The sequence below is a fragment of the Poeciliopsis prolifica genome, unplaced genomic scaffold (genome assembly GCF_027474105.1).
Source record: "Poeciliopsis prolifica strain line A6 unplaced genomic scaffold, Auburn_PproV2 SCAFFOLD004, whole genome shotgun sequence".
NCBI lineage: Eukaryota > Metazoa > Chordata > Actinopteri > Cyprinodontiformes > Poeciliidae > Poeciliopsis > Poeciliopsis prolifica.
Window position 1 is genome coordinate 14,153,874 of NW_026562379.1, and position 14,410 is coordinate 14,168,283.

General features: G+C 37.2%; 2 protein-coding genes across 2 annotated transcripts in view; both read right to left on the reverse strand.

The window, feature by feature from the left end:
• On the reverse strand, nt 1-5,694 carry LOC129358669 (lysophosphatidic acid receptor 6-like). Its single transcript, XM_055027740.1, has one exon. It carries the CDS (start codon nt 5,681-5,683, stop codon nt 4,628-4,630), a length of 1,056 nt encoding a protein of 351 aa, XP_054883715.1. The 5' UTR covers nt 5,684-5,694; the 3' UTR covers nt 1-4,627.
• Nucleotides 5,594-14,410, reverse strand: part of rcbtb2 (regulator of chromosome condensation (RCC1) and BTB (POZ) domain containing protein 2) — a 24,317-nt gene continuing 15,500 nt past the window's right edge. The window contains exon 13 of the mRNA XM_055027739.1: nt 5,594-6,805. Within this exon, the coding sequence (XP_054883714.1) occupies nt 6,777-6,805 (29 nt within the window). The 3' untranslated portion in view covers nt 5,594-6,776. The remainder of the gene's footprint in view (nt 6,806-14,410) is intronic.

Genomic DNA, 14,410 nt, shown 5'->3' on the forward strand with positions numbered 1-14,410 from the left:
TATATGGCATGTTTATTGTAATTACAAGAAAACAGTGCAGATATCCAAATAGGCACCAGCCATGTCAGGGTAATAACAGTCATTTCCTGCCTAATTTTCCCTCTGTGGAAAGGAAAATAGTTGATCATCTAATGCAGTGAGCCCCTTCCCCCAAATCCACTGGGCAAAATGGTGCTCCCCCCTCTCCCCCCTGTCATGTGGCCTTAGCTGTGGATTGAGTCTGAGGACAATAACCTCTCCACCAACCTCACCACTGACCCAACCCAAACTGCTTTTCCTGGTGTCAGATTTCCAGCAGAAATCACTGCTGATATAGGCTGACAGTGCTTCAAAGAGCTCATCAGGAGGATCAGAGGAGAGACATGTCAGATTTATCACAGTTGCCCCAAAAGTTGGCAGTCTTGATCAAGAACACTTTAGGGTCTTCAAGAATGACATGGTGCTGTGATGCCACCGCTGACGGCTTAAACATTAGATTAGTGATCGCTAAGAGGTTGCTGTAACAACTTTGTGCTAATTGTGCTTATTAATCACGTTACTCTAAGAAGCTGAAGACAGTTTACAATGTCTAATCTGTTTTGTTTGCACTGGCATAATAGTATTGCTCTTTTCCACTGCAAACCTGTGTAATGCTGACTGCTCTCGCATACACACAGTGTGACGTTGCCTCTGGTATTATATTGATAGTTGATCAGCCAAACAAAGGCAATTTTTAGGGCTGTATAAAAGACTGTAAACTTGAATTAACCAAGTTTAATTCAAAGGTTTAAGTTTTAATTTCCTAGTCTGCTTTATCACAAAATAAAGTGGAATGACTTAAAATGTATATTGGCCTGTCAGACACTAAATTGTTTGTAGAATCTGAATTTCTGTTCAAGACACATATATAATTACTCATACTAAAGCTACTTTCACCTTTCTAGACAACTGAAATGTCAAGAAAATTGAATACACTTATTGTCTTTGTATTATAGACCAAATCCACAGAGATTTCTCATACAAAGCTGCTGGTCCACACCCCCAACAGAATGAAAAACAGAATGTATATGTGACAACAACCTGCACCTCGCCTGTGTTTTCTCATCCTGCAGCCTGTTGGGAAGGAAAGGTCAAATTGATAACATACTGGCTGTGAATGCAGAGCATGCAGGTCTCTGCCTCTAACATGAACAGTACCTCAATGCTTGCCTCACCAAATCAGTAAATCAGAACTATTAAGACAATATCACTTTGTATTGTCTCTCTTGGTGCTGAGTGAGTGAAAAGGCTTATATCATTTATCTAAAGTGGCTTGGAGTTGTGATTTCCTTTGTTTATCCGCTCCTGTTCCTGCCTTCATTTTTTGCAGTGACATTAACAGTCATCAACACCTGGTGATCAGATTGTATACTGTAAACACAGAACCAGACGTTTGGCCCTTGCCAGGGATGATGCTAGCTTTTAGCCAGAAAGCTGTTTGTTTTCGAAACAGTGTTCTTGATTGTGTTGAATTTTGGTCCAGGTATAAATACAGTGTCTCTGCCTGATCTTTAGGAATTGCCAGTAAGGTTTTAGCAGCATGTCGTTCTGTTAGTGGTTTCCTGGTGCTTTGGCTTCACAGCACATTATTTCCTGTGACAACAGGATCTAATTCTGCAAGATTTTAGTTTGAGATTTCCACATGCATGCTCTGCTTCAGTGGTTCTTCGTGACTTGCAGGTATTTTATTTTTCTTTTAGAGTTAAAATGAATCATATCAGCTTCTATCTTTTCAGGTTCAAAGTGCTGAACCCAAACATAACCATATTTTTCTGTGTGGTAAATATGGTTTCTATCAGTTTATTTTTATGCACAACAGTGGGTTTGAGTCACATGGGGCCTGTGAATGACTGTCATCCTTAAAGCGTGCAAGCGATTGTGCTGAAAGTGCTTGCTGAAGTCCAAAACATTTCATAGCACTCACACATGCAATAGCAACATGCAAAGTGTGACTTTTGTCACTGAATAAATAATACTTAAATAATAGTTCCTCATTTTTATTTATGCACAAAATTTTCAGTCAAGTCAGCTCTGTGAAAATATGTAAAAGCTATTCAACAGAAAGCCGGCCTTGCATGGAAGTGCAAAAAGAATCCAAAATTACATCAGAAAACTGAGATCTAAAGGAGAATTTTTTTATATTTCAATCATTTCCAGTTGGCATAACTATTAAACTGCATGAGAACTTTATGATGATATATAGCACATACTTTTAAATCAGAAATATATAATAATAATCTTAAATTTACCTTTTATAATTGTTCTTTAAAATCCATTCAAGCCAAGAGCATAGTGTTTTGGTTTTTTTTTAGAATATAAGTCTGAGACCTTCACCTCTTTACCAAAGTACTTCTTTGTCAGATAATTTAAACTTCTTTTAGAAAAAAAAAGATTATTTTTAAAAACTAAATGTCTGCTAAAATAAATTCTAACTGATAACAGTACATGTACAATAGAAAATCTAGGTTTATTTTATGGGTCTAAATACATAAGATTATGCTTAGTTCCTTATTCAGTAACCATTTTTAGCAGATCTAACTATATTATGAAGTTTTTATGATGTATACTTCCTGCATGAAAAATTCTGTATCCTACATGGATTGCTTTATGCATGGGGTGTCCAACTGGTTCAGTCTAAATGCAAACCATCAGTTTCTATTATATAAACTTTCACCCGTATTGTTAAAAAGCTCCACCAAAGGTTTTTGGTGGAAGCCGACAGACTCATTAGCCAAAAAAAACACCAAAAAAAAAAAAAATCTATGTCCTTGTGAGGGAAGGGAAGACAAAGTGTTACAGCAGATAAAATGAAATTCCAATGTAGGTTTAAAAGAAACAGTCCTTTCTCTGATCAACCCACGTTGCTTCAATGTTTTTACTAAGATGATTTCTCCTACTTGTGGTCACAGCACCACAGATGTGAATTCACGTGTTGATGACCTAAAACTGTGGAGAATCTCTAAATGTCAGTGAGCAACAATTACGTATGCATCTTTTGTTTTCGTAGGCCACACACAGAAGTCCTTGGAGAAGTGAAACACATCCTAACTCATAGCTTTCACTTCTTTACATTGTACAGGAAAAAGAAAAGAGATTCTAAGCTCTTAACTCTGTGCTGCATATTAAGAGAAAATAATTATAAATCTTATATTTATTTTTGGAAATGTCAGCTGGATTTCTCATATTTGTGTTATCATCATATTTGTGATATTTCAGACAATTATAGTCACATAGTTATAAGAATTTCCCTTAAAAACACCTCAAATATTTCTGAATGCAGAATTAATTACACGTACATTCTCACACCAGTGTTTATTACCATTAAATAATTTTCAGCAACTATTTGATGTATGATGTTCAAGGCTTCTGTTTTTTTTAAAGCATCCCTTTTCATGTTTCATTTTATTGTGACCATTTCGATTTGAGCAGTTTGGAATAAATTGCAACTTCAAGGCTTACCTAATATTATTTTAAGCAACACTTGAATTTCTCAATCTCTTTATGCTGCATTTGATACATCGTGGTCATACTTTCATACTATTTTCTTTTCCAAAACAACATAGTTTATACACCTTCAGACTGAAATACATTGCAGAAATATATAAAAAAAGTATGTTCTGACCAATGAATTGTATCACAAACTATGCACATAATTTTTGTTGCGTTTCATTTCTAACAGTGCAGTTTAAATGGAGTGAGAATGCACTTTAATCTTTAGATCTTCCACAAAAAGACAGAAAATACAGATATGATTTAATCAATGAGCAATAAAAAACAACTTAGTTAAAGATTTAGATGTCTCAAAATTTTAGCATTTGGTGTTAAATTATGCAAGCTCACTTTTTTATTGGCTTAAAGTACTGCAAGCTTCCCACATTTAGTTCAAAATTAGAAAGAGTGTTACAGTGAACCAGTATTTCAAAAAATGTGACCAAGTTATAATTCTAAAAGTTTCTGTTTAAAGATGTATGACAGCATGATAAATGACAGAAAAACAGATCTTTCATATTTAAAAGAAAAAGTTTCAAAGTGCAGTTTTTTGCATGAGGCAGCACATGGCTTTTATTCATGACAATAGCGTGAGTGCAGTATGAGGAAGTCTGTCAGTGCATTCATAAGACTACAATGAAATGTTCCCAGAACAACATCAAGGCTGCCTTTCCATTCTGTAATTCACAATTTAAAAAAATGACACATTCACAAAAGTGAATTACAGAATGACTTTTAATACCTAACATACAAAAAGCCCTGTACATATAGCTTAGCTCTTTGTTAACTTAATAGATAACATTCTAAAGTTAGCACCACAATATACCATACATATATACAGCAATACAGGTACATTAATATGTTAATATCAAAATTGTGCAGTTCGGTGATCATATTCCCCTAATGCATCACAGGCTGAGAAACTGTGTCAAACACAATTACAGTATAATCCACAGGAAACAGAAATGTGTAAGTAGTTGTAAGAAATCCTCGCATGTGAGAGTAAGGTCAAGTGGTAATACTGCAAAGCAGAGGTTGTTAAATCCATAGTTTAAAGAATTTGCCCTGAGATGAAGTCCAAAATAGGAAAAACTCTCCTAAGAAAGGTAACTGAGAATTTTCAGACAGAAGACTCGCTGTGGAAGACCTTCGCTCTCAGATTCTTTAGGCTCCATTGCAAACTGGGGCCGCTCTCAGACTGCATGGCCTCAGAGAACTTGACATCAAACGAACGGGAGGCCTGAGACGTCTTCTTGAAGGAGTTCTGGATTGTCTCTGAGGTGAAGTAGTACACGATGGGATCAAAGCAACAGTTGGACACAGCAATGCAAAGGGCTATCGGGTAGATTGTTCGAACTACAGACTCAGTAAAGCATCCCTTTATGGTTTTGGTGCGGACCAGAGCATAAAACACCAGGTTGACATTATAGGGGATGAAGCAAAAGCAAAAAATGCACAAGTGCACGATTATCATCCGCAGGATCTTGGTTTTGTTCACCTTTCCCCCTCGACTCACAGTCTGAGGGCGCCGCAGCGTCTGTAACACCATGATAGAGCAACAAACGTTGAGTAGAAGAGGAATCAGGAAACCAACTGTCTCTATAAAGATCACCACTTTAGACAGGTGGGATTTCCAGGTATTGGATGAAAAGTTCTCAAAGCAGAAAGTGTTCCCATGAGTGTCCTTTGTGGTACTATTTAGCAGAAACCCAGTAGGGAGGCTTCCTGAAAGTACCAGGACCCACACGGCAGCGCACACTATCCTGGCGTTGCGTTTGGTCCTGAGCATCCTCGAGCGAAAGGGGTGCACGATGGCCAGGAAGCGGTCCACGCTGATGCATGTGAGAAAGAGCATGCTGCCGTACATGTTGGTGTAAAAAAGCGAGACGGAGATCTGGCAGAAAATCCCCCCGAAGGGCCAGTTCTTGTTGATGAAGTAGAAGACCCTCAGAGGCAGAGTGAAGACAAACAGCAAGTCAGACACCACCAGGTTCATCATGTATGTGGTGGTCTCGTTCCTTAATTTTAGAGAGCATGTGAATATGTAAAGGGCCACCACATTTGTGATGAGTCCGACCACAAACACAATGCTGAAGACTGTGCTGTACAGGGGGTACTTGAACATGTCATTCTTGCTGCAGTTTGAATTGTCCAACAGGCTTGTAGTGTTATTCATTATGAGACAAAGCAACTGTCCATGAGTGAGAAGCAAAAACCAGAGCAGTCGAAAACAACAAGGCACTGTCAAGCCATCAGCAGTGATAGTTTTTCTGGTTGGGGAATTGTAGATTTGATTATCTTTCCTCTATTGGTGTACTTACTTTTGGAGATTGATGAACACTGAAAAGATTCCTCCCAGAGGACAGATATCCAGGCTGGTGAGTCTTCCCCTCCCCCTGCTCGGGCTCCCTTCACCAGGCTGCAGCCCACCAGATACAGACTCCCTTTTACTCACTCAGTTAAATGAGTCAAACAAAAATCCTTCACACTCATACGGTCCATTATTGGCATAAGGTGTTGGGTTATCCTCATTCAAAACTTTTAGAAGGCTGTCCTCATGAAGAGATTTTGTCCCTTTGTCCAAACTCAGAGATGTGTTTAGGATTGTTTCACCTCCAAAGGACCAAAAGTGTCACAAGTAGTCCATGCCTCACAGAGTCCGGACCATGTAGCGACATCTTTCTTTCCAGCAGTAGAACTGAAGTTTGTCTGAATCTTCTTGCTGTCTGGATTTGTAATAAGATGAATGCCTTTATTATTCTGATTTGATGATCTGTTCCCTCTTTCCTGTTCTTCTTCCTCTTAATAAGCCTTGTGTCTCGAGCTCTTCCTCTGAGAAGCGTCGCAGTCTTTCTCTCATCTCACTCAGGATTTCCACTTCTCCTTTGTGCCGGTATCAGACAGTTTTTGTAGTTTTTAGTTGAAGAGAGTAAGCAGTTGTTCTAGATCCCTCCCACACTCCTCCCAGGCGGCTCCTCCTACTCCCTTTGTCTGTCAGTTAAAGAATCAGTCATGAGCAGCAAAGAACAACACTGCAACTCAGGGGGAATTTACTGAAGTGCTTCTCATTTATGAACAGTACATTGATTAAACATTCAAACCCCTTGAACTTTTTACCATGTTGTGATGTCATAACCACAAGCTGGGGCAGAACAAAAAGTAGCACTTCAATGTAGAGTATGAAGAAAATGCATCTTAGTTTTCTGCATATACTTAGATGAAATTTGTATTCAGCTCCAGTACTTATCTTTTGCCATCTTCTTTATCCCTCAAGAGACCCAGCTCCAGCTCGGCCACACTACATAAAGAGGATCAGGACTTTAGCACTCAAATATTGTCCGTTATTTTCTCGCACAAGAAAATGCTTTGCTGGTATGTTTTAGGATCATTATCCTCCTGGAAGCTCAAGTATTTTGTAGACTAATACAAAAGACTACTAATAGGCTTTGCACAGAGTAAGATTTAGATTGGAGGACGAAAATCTCCACAATGGTCTCATCCGAGCACATGCTCGATGTTTCCCCTTTATGGCTTGTGGTAAAGTGCAAACGTAATTTTACGTGTCTTTCTTCTTCCCAGTCTTTCACAAATGACTGATTTGAGCAGAATCTCTAGCTGTGTTAGATTTTATTGAAAAGTATCATCACATGATCAAATCCCATTGAGCAAAAGGTGCATCTATCTGCATTGTAAGCAAAAGAAAATTTCCCTGAAAGTAAGTATAAGTGCATCATTACACTTCATTTTTCCTAGAGACTGCAGAGTTATGCACATTGGCTGACAAAAGTTCCCACAACATAAATGAATAACTGTTGAAATATTAGATGCAATCAACATTTCTTAAAAACAGAGGAAAGACAAAAATGAAACTGGAGGATCTCAAAAACAAAGGGAGCTGCATGACTTTCCAACAAGAGCTGCTTGTGAGAATGCAACAAAAATGTTCAGTATTTTCCATGCATGTAGACTAAGAAGTAGGAATGAAGGACTCCAAAAGAAACATCCAGATCTGTTGAAAATTTTTAGTTCAATCAAACCAAACCTGAACTTTTGGCCCTTAATCCCAAACCAGATTCCTTGTACACACATAAAACTCACTATAAAACAAGGCAGTGGTAGCATTATGCTTTGGGATTCCTCTTCCTTATGTAGAATTTAAGTATTTAACATTGTGGATGAAAAACCAGTCAGTTTTGATCCAAACATGCTGGTTTCTGTTTGAAAGCTTTACATAAAGAGGTATTTAATTATTTTTGCTCACAATGAGTCAAAGTTTCAACTCAATAAACAATGGCTTAATGAGAGAAAATTTATCATTTTGCAATGGGCTTGTCAGACCTATCAAAATTTAGTAGCAAATCTTTTAGGTCACGTGAACCAAGTGCTGTCTGGTAGATTCTGAGATCTTTTCCCAGGCAGCACTGGCAACTTTTATCAAGATGTAGGAGGATGATAGTTTGAAGGGTTTTACATCCCATACCTGAATTTTTAACAGGGGTGTATTTATTTTTCACAGCCACCATGTTTTTGTTTAACTGTTCCTGTTCAGTTCCTTGTTGACATAAACAAAACTTTTTCCATGTCAGTCCTGTTTTGTTTTCTTCCCTTGTTCCTGTTCCACATGTAATTTATTTTTGGTATTTCCTGTTTCGGTTATATGACAAATCATCTTAAAATGTTACAATGTGCAGGATACATAGGCTTAGGTGGCGTGATCTAGTATCAAAACTTTAAACATAGCTTAGAAACTTTTTAAAGAATTTTATGAGCCCTGCTGACTCTGTGTTTCTACTCTGACACACATCTAGTTTTACATATGATATCTGAATCCTTTCTTCCAGTAATGTCAACATACGTAGTGCGCAGGCTGTGCAGCGTGACAGACGCTGATAGAATCAGTTAAACCCCAGATAAGGACGGAGGGTCAATAAAGCGTCAGAAGGTCTCTGGCAACACTGGAAGTGCCTGAGGTGACTGCCTCCGCAGGTCCGATGGGGGTCGTTTTTATGGCCTGTGTGGGCTGCAGCTCTGCCAAAGGAGAACAGCTTTCTGTTTTCGTGGGAACATTAGGAATGGGACAGAAAGAGAAGCAGAAGGCCTTCTCTGTTCAGTGTAAAAATGCCTGCACAGAGCTTTTTAAATGACATTTAAAATGTTGCATTCAAGGTTTCCTTTAGTAGAAAGCCTTCTTGGCAGCTGGTAAAAACTCAGCTACTCATTAAGCAACGCTTAAAAGAGGAGTTATTCTGAAAGAACTCTCAGCTCCTCAATTTCCCCCTTTTTCTGAGTTAGAGACTGAAAACTACAAACCTGAATGTGCACTGAAAAAACACACTAAATCTTACCAAGCATATTTGATGTAGTTTCCAGTGGTAATACCTTAGTCTACTTGAAATAAGAGAAATAACAAGTAACTTTACAGCGAGAAATAATTCCTTAATACTGATGAAAAAGGAACACTAATGGTCTGCCAGTGGAACAAAAAATTATAACTGATAATATGGGAAAAATATATTGTTCTACTGATTCATTAATGCACTTACAGCTATCACTTTTTTGTCAAAGTTAAAAAATTATTGACTCCAAACAAGCGCCGATATCTTGCTGAAACATTGCTTGTTTGTTAGTTTTCTCTTGCTTCAAGCATTCCAATATATTTGCACTAGAAACTAGACCAACAATACTTGGTAAGATTTTGTGGTTCTGCACTATAGATTTCCTCTAATTGAATGAAATGTTGCAATTTTAGGATAACTTCAACTGTGTGTTGTTTGTTACAGTAATATTTTCTCCACTCTGGACATGAGAATCATGACTAATACAAACATGACTTCATGGGGAATAACAACAGTCAAACAAATGAAGGAAAATCTCCCAGAGTATCAAAGAGACAAACGGACATGTTGTGTTTCATGGTGCAAAAGCCCTTCTTTGTCAATCTGCTGCAAAATAAACACCATCAAGGCCTTAGAGCGAAATGTTCTGTGCCATTGTCTTTTACAGGCAAAATACTTCCATCCAGAATATAAAAAATAAGCTCTTCACATGCAACTATGTGGTTTTTGAACAAAAACAAGGGGGGTGAAATCCTTGGGTTGTCAAATCTCTCACAATGGCAGGAAGCTGTCAGACAACCTCCTCCATCCCACCTCCACCTCACAGACCTCAAGGGTGAGACTCAAGTCATGACGTGGAGGTGTGATGATCATGAGGACTCGTCACAAGTGTGGTCAGACTTGGTGACATGATGACCTCAGGGTGACAAATCAAATCTTTTCAAATCTGTAAAAGGATGAGCTGCAACAGGAAAAAAACCTGAGTGCCTCAGCAGGGTTACACGCAATGTGATGACGCACACGTTACAAAACTTAATGTTAGATATGAAAGCAGAAAAGAAAATGTTCACATTGTTGGGTTTTTTTAAAGTAAAAGTACCAACAATGCGATGTACAAACAGTACTGCTTTACGAACATGTTTTGCCACATCGTGACCACAAACTTCCAGTGATATGATGCGACTTGTAGACTAACAGAAATCATAAGCTTTCAAGAAAGTGAAATATGGTTTTCATTTTTTAAATAATTCTTTATCAGAAAGGCTCTCTGAAAATGGGGAACGTATGATACAACTGTAACATCAGAAGAGAACATTTATTAGAGAACATGTTCTTGGTAAATTACTAAATTTACACTAAATCGCACTTTTCTCGTCATACCAACTGCTAAAAGAACTTTCCACTAGAGCCAGATTCATCTGGTTGCACTCATTGGCAAGCAAAACTAACACACTACTACTCAGATCACAATGAGGCAACTTGCGCATTGACTTGTTGCAAGAGATGTCCTAATTCAGACCTACATTCAATTGGGAATCAGTATGAAAATGTTAAATTTTTTCATACATTTGTATGCTTTGTCAGATGTTGGTACTTCCACTGCTTGTGTTGAAGAAAATTTTACAACAGAAGACCATGAAAAGACAAACACAAGTTCTAGAGCAGCATTTCCTGTTTAACCTCTTTGCAGTGTCGTAGAAAATCTGCTAACCAGCCAGAGGCACACATAGCTGCCTTGTCACCTCATTTTACTGCAGTAGTTCCGTCCTGAAGAGATAGTACAACCTTCCTTCGAAAAAACAGAATTGCTGATCAGTCAGTGATTATCAATGAAGCGTAAACATTCACTTATGCTCAGATATGTCATAAGTGTCAAAGGTCTGGACTTTATCCGAGACACAACAGCACATTGATTCCTCTGTAGCTGCTTTGTTTCTGATCATTGTCCAGCTGATGACAATTTAGGTCAACCTCCAGCAGTTAGGCCAATGGTCTCATACACAGGAGTTCTTAGTCAATTCAATGACTTTAATTTGATCAAGTCTCCTTTTTTTTCAATACAAGTACATTTTCTACCAACTGAAATTGGATGAGATTGGATCTAGTTTACCTAAAACACAGAATTGCAGCTTTAAGCCTAATTTAATATTGTAGAGTCTTAATTGTTTTGGATTAACAGCTAAACAATGTGCAGTATTCACTGCTATAATAACACAATTTGGATACAAGTTTAAAGAACCCAAGTATGAATAGGTTCTCAAAAGCTAATGTCAAATTTCAGAACAATCCAAACCGGAAGAGCTTTTATTTTGAAACAGTCGGTGTCTTCTCGCTGACATAGTTTACAGCTGGTACTTCTAGTGTCTGTTCGTTTACTACATTAAATACACTGTACTTTAGAGACTATGAGTTGAATATTTGCATGATTACGAGGAAGCCATGTACTAGATGTTAATTTAAAAATAATAACATTGTTTAATAGTCTCAACGGACATCATGTTTCAAAGTGTGTTGTAGATCAGAAAATAAAGACGAAGGTGCTAGTCAGCAAAGGGGAAAGAAGGTTGAAAAGAGGCTGCAGGAAGTGCTTTCATAATAATATTTTTTTTTAACGGAACCACATTTCGCAATATCTTAAAAGCGAAAGAATGTCTAAAACGTGCCTTGAAATTGCTTAAGTTCAATTTGAGAGCAATCCATGTGGCAGTTGTTACTATGCAACGATGCACATAAATAGGATGTTTATGAATCATTAGTATCCACCAAAATGTCCCTTGTTGATAAATTGAAGTGTCATCTATAACAGGAAAGATGCACATCCTTCTCTGTTAGTTCCTTTTGCAAGAAACATCACAGAAAACTAGTTTGTACTACGTGCAACATTACCATATCAACAGGTTAATTATGTACCCTAAGGTAGCTAAAAGAGGACATTAATCATATCATGCAAATGATATGTTCTTAAAAAATATGCTTTTATCTCTATTTAGATTAGATAAAGGATGTTCAATCCCTGGAGAACAAGCCTTTTACTCTGAAGATGTTATTTTTGTATCTACAATTTGAGCCAAAACCACAGACTCAAATCTGAGAAATTGGCATTGATAAGTTGGAATTCCAACATACGTTAGATAAGTTGTCTTCAACTTATCTTAAACTGAAAGTGGTTTTGACATTTGCTTACATAGGTCTCAGGAAATTACTTTATTTCTTTAACAAGCATGTGCTCATGAAAAAGCAGCAAGGTTTGGGTTATTGAAAGCCGCAATGAAAACCTGCCCACACACCTGCATCACTCCTCCTCTTTTACATGCAATGCCACTCTTCTTTTGAGTTTCTTGGGGGAAAAAAAAGAAAATGGCGACAGAAATTAGTCACACTTTGAATACTAACATAACCTATAATAGAGAAATGCAGTGAATATTTAGGGGCTTGAGAAGAACAAATTTTTTATGAAGGATAGATGAGTTTGCATCAACAGTTGAACCTCTGAAAAACCTCATCTGATGTGATTTCCTTTTTAATAAGAATAAATGTATTCTTAACTAAATCAAAAAAACAATCTTCCAAAGTAAAACCTCAGCGAGCGTGACACCACAATTTCTAGATCTGTTTCCAGAATGAAACAAGCCACATTCTGCACGCAGGGTGTAGGATTGTGGTTGGAAAGTCCTCCTGAATGTTCTTCTCAAGTTTCCCCATTACAAGAGCACAACTACAAAAAGGTTCATTAATGTACTGCATCATAAAGGAAATACCATGCAGATAAGACAAACAGTTTAGCTGTAGTCCTCTAAAGCAAAAGAGCAAACCACACGGGAGCCACAAACAATCTGATTGAGAGTAGGAAATGACACATGCAGTATCTCGGTAAAAGAGCAGAGCTTTATTTGTCCGTCAACAAATTGTGTTTTCACCAAGAGCCATCTGCTTTACCTTTGTCCAAAACACACTAATCTGCAAAAACATGCTTATGAGAATGTTTTTCTTTCAAAAAATAATCATTTGTAAATTAATTACTAACAAATACAAGTCCTTTGAGAAGTATTCACAGTCATGACCTTTTACATCTTCTGGTTTTGGTTTTAGATTAGGTTTTCTATGCTTTGCAGAGCAACCTTTTTTGTCCTCTACCATTTTTTTTCTGTTGGCAATGTGTTCACACTGATTTGAAGGGATGGGTTTTTGCCATCACAATTTTACATGCCAGGTTAAAATACTCAAATGCAATCCATCAACAAACCAGAGCAGAACACTTTGTTCTACAAATAAACGGTCATTTTAACAGTGTTTTTCTTCATGCCACTCAGCATAGTGTTTTATTGGTTTGTAGACGTACTATATTCTCTTTCAGATTTTTGGAGGATAGATTGAACTGAGCTCCATCAGACACTCAAAGCTATGGATAATGTTTTTTTAGCAATATACGTCCAACCTGACGTAATGTGTCAAAGTCACAAAACACTGTACTGGACTACTTGATTAAAGAGCTGGCAGAGTGTCAGTTACACTCTGCCAGATCAACAGGTTTCAACAAGATTTTAGGACAGCTAGGCAGTTGGATGAACTTCCTTATTGGCAATGGTATGTGATATGCTGATTAATGGTAGAGTAGCTTTATATTTTTTAAAGATCATTTTATGTGCTTTATTTAGAAAAAAAATAATTTTTGTCTTGTTTATTATGTTGCTTTCACTATATTCCTAAAAAAATATATATTCCCCTTTAAATGTAATACAGAGCAGAAAATAAAAAAAATTATGTGATAAACATATGGAATTAAATATGAATAGTATTAGGTATTCACTCTTAACTGAATAGAAAAAAAACATTTCATGTTTGCTGTTAGTAAATGAGTCAATTGCTTTGGGAGCGGCCGTTTGAATAAAGCAACTGCACGATCAAATGTGGGTACTCCCAAATATTTCCTGCTTTGTGTTAAGGCTCACTATGAAAATGCGATCATTTCCACTGGAAAAGGTACAAAGAATTCTAGCTCACATGTTCAATGACCTCATCTCCAAATTTCAACATTAAAATAACCAGGATGGAATTAAAGCACTACAAAGCTAGTTGATGTCAAGACACTTCACGGCACACATCAGGAAAACTGCAGGCAGACATGCAAAACATTACTGGTCCAGAAAGAATCTTGCACAATATGAGAGTGAATGCATGTGCCAGGTTGTTGAAACATCACTAGTCACTGCAACCACTTCCTGCCTAAATGACAACACCACTCATAGCAAGCTGAACATTTAGTTCAGCTAAATGCAAGTTGTTGTATTTTTGTTATTGTTCAAAGAGCATCCTTTCATTTACCAATCAAACCGGGTCTCAATAAATATATTGTATTTATACTGACATTTCAATTATTTCATTGTAATCCGGAGATGCAAATAATACAAAAAGTAAAATTGTGTTCATTAATTTGATAGAGAATATAAGTTTTAAAGAAATTTAGAAAATAAAGGAAATCCATTTGGAGCCATTGTCTGCATGTCCACTCACTGCAAAAAACAGTGAGTTCTCAAATGTGTACACTTGTGCATTCTATCTGCACATTT

Bases quoted from the DNA above. Each gene is read 5' to 3' on its own strand.
- LOC129358669 (XM_055027740.1), bottom strand. From the start codon at position 5,683: ATGAATAACACTACAAGCCTGTTGGACAATTCAAACTGCAGCAAGAAT.